We start from the raw sequence: 4,977 nt of genomic DNA, 5'->3' as shown, positions 1-4,977 counted from the left end.
TGTGTCCTCTTCTACCTATATAAATTGTTTAAAGAATTCTTAAACATTAAGAATGTGAACAACACAAGTGCTACATTGATTTTGATAGTCTTTGTGAGCAGCATATAAGAACTTTGAAGCCATGAGCCCTAGATTGTGTGCGATTCAGGCTGTTGTCAGACAATAATGGGGAGATGCGTAAACAAGACAAACACAATGTTAACTGAGTGCACCACTATTCACTGGAAGTACCCTCAGAAGCAGCTTTTAGACTCTTCTTCCAAAAGGAAAACAGAGTTCAACAATGTTGTGGTGTTCTTTTTGGGCAAGGTAAAAGTTAGTCCAAAAACATTCGGTTACCAATAACGGCTAGGTAAATGACATGGGTTCAAACTATTTTGCAGTAATAAACATAGTAACTTGACAGACACCAAAACACTATATTCGATGATTTTGCACACAAACATATGGAATATTTAGTTCTCCAATTCTGTTACTGTAGAGCAAATGCTCTTGTGCTTTATCCAATCCACTCAGAATGGAGCTCAGTAGAAAAGCTACTTGTTTTAAACTTGAGGCAATTTAAAAAGCTGAAAGTAAATCCACACGCTTCTGCATTTATTTATACATTTGCTATTTTATATTGCTTTTGTATTGGAAAACTCATCCAAGGATGAATTGTATGTAAAATAAAACTTTTTTTTTTTTTGAAGAAAATGGTGCTGTGCAACATTTGTGTAACACATTAGTTAACTACAGTCACCCATAAAAGTAATGAACACACGAGAGAGAAAAAAAAATGCAAGATATCTGAGTACCAAACTATATTTATTGTATACAGTAGTAAAGGACAACAAATAATGTACAAATCAGTACAGAAAGATGAGACCACATGAACGCTGATTCAGCCCGACCCTAATGGATAACAGTCCTCTGGACCGTACAGCAGGAGGTGAGTAGCAGGTTTGATGGGGGAGGATATATTAGACTTTCTCTGATGCAAGAACCACATTTCCGTGGAGGGACAGCAACAATTCCCTTTTGCTTTGACAAGGCAGATTCTGGGTTTAAAAATGGCCAATTTCTGCACTCCTTGGTAAATTCAAGCGTTACAGCAGACTCCACGGATATAATAAAAACATGGGCATGTAGTTTTCTTTAGGTTTTGGTCCATTACCTGATCTTCACAACTAACGACACAATTTGACCAGGTTTCCCTTCTGATGGTCAGTCAGAAGAGGCAGGAAGTTCTGTAATCCCAAACCCCTCCCCCCCTTTATTTTTACTTCAAGAGTGAGGCAGGTCAAATTAAAAACTGAAAGGAGGGAGGAGAAAAAAAAAAAAAAAAAAAAAAATGCAGGGTGGGCATCTCTTCAGCTAACCGACATAAAACAGATTCCGGCTAAAAAGATACTTAAAGCTGCGTCAGACAAGAAAATGTGACCAAAAAAAATTAAACCTGGTCTCCTCATTCTGCAGAATATACTGACAAGGGAATGGACCATGTCTAGTTTAATATGAGGAGTATGGCAGGACCAGCAACTGTGGCCTGGCTTTCAGGCCTTTATGACACCAAGAGACGCAACACATAGTTCGGATGGCCATTTTGAACTATTCCTCAGGGCAGCCATCTTAACGTTGCCTGTGAGCCACATTTGCCATCTCACAGATATTGTTACATATTGGAAAGGGGGGAGGGGGCGGGACGAAAAAGAAAAACCAGGGTCCCACCCTATGAAAACTAGGGGGGATATTCAAAGAAAACTGGCAAATAGGGGGAAATAAACAGTACAGTTAAAGAGAGCATTTAGAGGAAAACATGTCAAATAAAACAGCTGAGTGGGAGCTCGCTGTATGGAGGTTTAGCGAGAGCCGCCTGTCTGTTGTTGAAATACATCAATAGTGTCTTCATCCTCCATCTCCAACTACCAAAGAGAAAACAAGAATTATTTTATAATAAGTAAATGAACATCAATCAAGATATATCCCCCCCTCCCATTGATGGAAGATGCAAGTTCTCACTGTTTTTCAAACCTCAAAATAGACAATCAAACTAAAGCCCAGAAGGTATTCACTAAACTAAATGGCTGCAATGCATCATACAAGCTGTAGTGACACCAGCTCCAAACCAGAAAATGTGTTTTTAGAAATTGCCAACATAATACAACCTTCTGGTTCAGCTGTTCAGGTGAATTAAAAACATACGAGAGTTCTTAAAGTGACAATCAATGACACAGGAAAAAAAAAAAAAAAAAACAATCTCCATCACTGTTATTGTAACAGAACTGGACTCTAAGCTAGAATCCTAAATATACAGAGGCATGTGAACGATAAAATGCAGCCTGTAGTCATTATAGTCATCTCAGACTCATCATTCAATCTCATTTGTAAAGTTTACAGTATTAGTTTTTAGTGGAAATACGTCAATGAAATGTGTACAGTGCATTTTTACTTGTTGCAAAGCAGCTTTACAGAATAGCAGTAAAACAGACCAAAACCAAATGTGGCAACAGTTTGACTTTAAATGATCTGCAGAATCAAACATTTCATGTAGAAAGCAAAATGTTTTTTTTTTTTTTTTTAAATCCTCCACATTGTTTATTTTATAAATTTCCTTCTTTGAGACATGATCACTTTTAATATCAGTTTGTTCTGAAGTTTTCAGCCTTCAGGTCTCTGCATGGCAGGGTATACTTTATATTCTCACCTGTGCCGGTGTGTCTGTCTCGTTTATTGGCTGTCCATCAAACCTAAACCTAATCTGTCTTATTGACAATCCCTGCAAGACAAAGAACAAACATTAATACAGAAAGCAGATCACCAACACATATATACACACGTCACTCAAACACCTCTCATCCACCCGAATAACAAAATGTAACAGAAATTTGGGTGCACACCTGTCTTTCGCAGTATGCTTTCATTAATTTGCTGAGGGGTGTGTGCCTTTTGATTTTGAACTGCACCACAGAGCCGTCCTGTCCGGCCACCTTCAGGTTGATGTGGTCATTCTCTGTCTTCACTCCCTCCTGGAAAAAATAAATAAATATATAAATAGATACTCCATAAAACATGAGCACGTCAACATCAAACGAATAACTGCCAGTGAAAGATCAACATCTTGTTTGTAGAAGAGGCTTATTAAATGCAAAGCACCTTATGGAACATACTCATGTACATACTCACACACTTAGTCTAAGAGAAAAAAAATGTTCTCCACAAGATGGCGCCACGTTTAGGAACTGCTTTACAAGGGGGGGGGGGGGCGCTAATCAACACTTTGCACCCTTGGTAAAGTAACTTTTCTAAATCGGCATAACACTCTGCTGTGAAACAATGAGCCACCATTGGCTTAGCTGAATGAAATGGCCTTAAAGGCGAGTGGTCTTCCTGCATGGTGACTGTACGTGCAGCAGTTCTCATGCCTCTGATAGTGTCATTAGCTGCTATTAGATATGCTACAGATGTGAAAAAACACACCGTGTGTCTACTTTAGGTTTAATTGGGCATGTTCTGGAGATATTCTGGATATAAACAGCACGTTTCTTTATAAAGACAATGCTGAACTGGTACAGTGTACTTCGGAACACGCCGTTTGTTAGACGTTGTATAAAATAGTGTTTGAAATGTACGGCTAATGGTCATTGTGTCTGTCAGAATATGGTCAAAAGGTCTTTACCGTTTGTGCTAAACACACCAACCACTCAAATATAGACGTTATAGGTTCTGAAGCTTCTGGAAAGGTCTCTAATGTTTAACGAGGAAACAAAAACCAGGTAGAACAACACACACGGACCGGTCGGCTATTCTACACAAAAGTAATAAAAGTGAAAGCTCACGTTAATCGCCCCTCAAACAAGATTTTTTCCCTGTGTCTCTTACGACCAAGTACTTCACAACAAAACAAGGAGAAACGACGGAAATAAACTATAAGAAGCGGCCGATAGAGCAGCGTTCAGAAGCTGGTGGTAAAACGGTGCGTCGTTATTGTGGCGCCATTTTCGCATCTGGTGCAGCACAAGCTTCTGCACAAGCTCCGGCGCCTGAGCAGCTACAGTTACCAAACATTACTCACATACTCACTGGTTATATATGATTCTACAGTCTCTAACATGCCTCCGTTGTGTTAAAAGGGAGATAGCTTTCTTAAATACACCGTTAAACCGAGTGCGCGGCCCTTTGCGCTCGTTCTCGTAGCGCCACTTTGCTTTCACAAAGAAAAATGCCGCAAAAGCACGACGGCGCTGAGGGAGAGAAAACTGCACAGAGGAGCCCCACCACGGCGCACGTTCAATGAAAGACGGTGGGTTTCAACGTAAAACGCTACCCGTTTTAAAAAAAAATACACCAGAAAGACGGGTTTCCGTGCCTTAGGGAGAGTGAATGGAATAAAACCTAGCGGACGTTTTCCCGCACAAACGCCGCCGTCTGCACACAAACCGAAAACGGAACTCGGCGCTCTCTCCCTCTCGGACATTTAAACAAATATCAGCATAAACAAACACAGACCTCTCCGCTAACCGAGCAGAGGCCGAGTCACTCACCTTGGGCTTATCTTCGGACATCTTCTCGCCTTTTTCGCCGCGGATGGCCGCTCACCGTGTTTGTGTGATTTTGGAGATTTTTTTTTTTCTCTCTCTCGCTCTCGCTCTCGCTCCCGTCCGCCACGAGCACGCGCCTCGCTTTACCTCGACCGTCTCTCATTGGACGCCGTCGCGTCACGTGCTCTTTTCTAGGCGGGAGCGCGCGGCGCGTTCTCGTGCGCGCCTCGTTCTTCTGAGCCGTGTCGCGCGCACAGAAGGGGGGAAAAAAAAAAAAGAAAGGCACGCCGAGTTTAAATTATTATTGTTGTTATATTTTATTAATCGTAACAACAATAAAAGTGATAATAATAAAAGGTCATCATTCCTAATTCCAAGTATCACAGTACGTTTATGTGAAATATAGAGTATTATCTAGTGTTGGAGTGTGGATTAGTGGAACTGCATTCACTGGAGT

General features: G+C 40.8%; 1 protein-coding gene across 1 annotated transcript; it reads right to left on the bottom strand.

Moving 5' to 3' along the window:
* Positions 1-794: 794 nt before the first annotated feature.
* On the bottom strand, positions 795-4,689 carry sumo3a (small ubiquitin like modifier 3a). The gene is made up of 4 exons (XM_066665919.1): positions 4,524-4,689; positions 2,880-3,008; positions 2,687-2,758; positions 795-1,904 (listed from the first exon to the last, which is right to left on the bottom strand). The coding sequence occupies exons 1-4, from the start codon at positions 4,542-4,544 to the stop codon at positions 1,842-1,844; spliced, it is 285 nt and encodes a 94-aa protein (XP_066522016.1). The 5' UTR covers positions 4,545-4,689; the 3' UTR covers positions 795-1,841.
* Between the last annotated feature and the right edge of the window lie 288 nt (positions 4,690-4,977).

Source organism: Hoplias malabaricus, chromosome 3 (assembly GCF_029633855.1).
Source record: "Hoplias malabaricus isolate fHopMal1 chromosome 3, fHopMal1.hap1, whole genome shotgun sequence".
Classification (NCBI taxonomy): Eukaryota; Metazoa; Chordata; class Actinopteri; order Characiformes; family Erythrinidae; genus Hoplias; species Hoplias malabaricus.
Note: the sequence above shows the minus strand (reverse complement) of the source record. Positions and strands in the feature narration are given on the sequence as shown.

Excerpts from the sequence above, each read along its gene's own strand:
- sumo3a (XM_066665919.1), bottom strand. The coding sequence starts at position 4,544 with ATGTCCGAAGATAAGCCCAAG. Across the intron at positions 2,759-2,879 it reads AAGCATACTGCGAAAGACAG|GGATTGTCAATAAGACAGAT; the intron begins GTGTGCACCCAA and ends TTTGTCTTGCAG. Across the intron at positions 1,905-2,686 it reads AGACAGACACACCGGCACAG|TTGGAGATGGAGGATGAAGA; the intron begins GTGAGAATATAA and ends TCTCTTTGGTAG.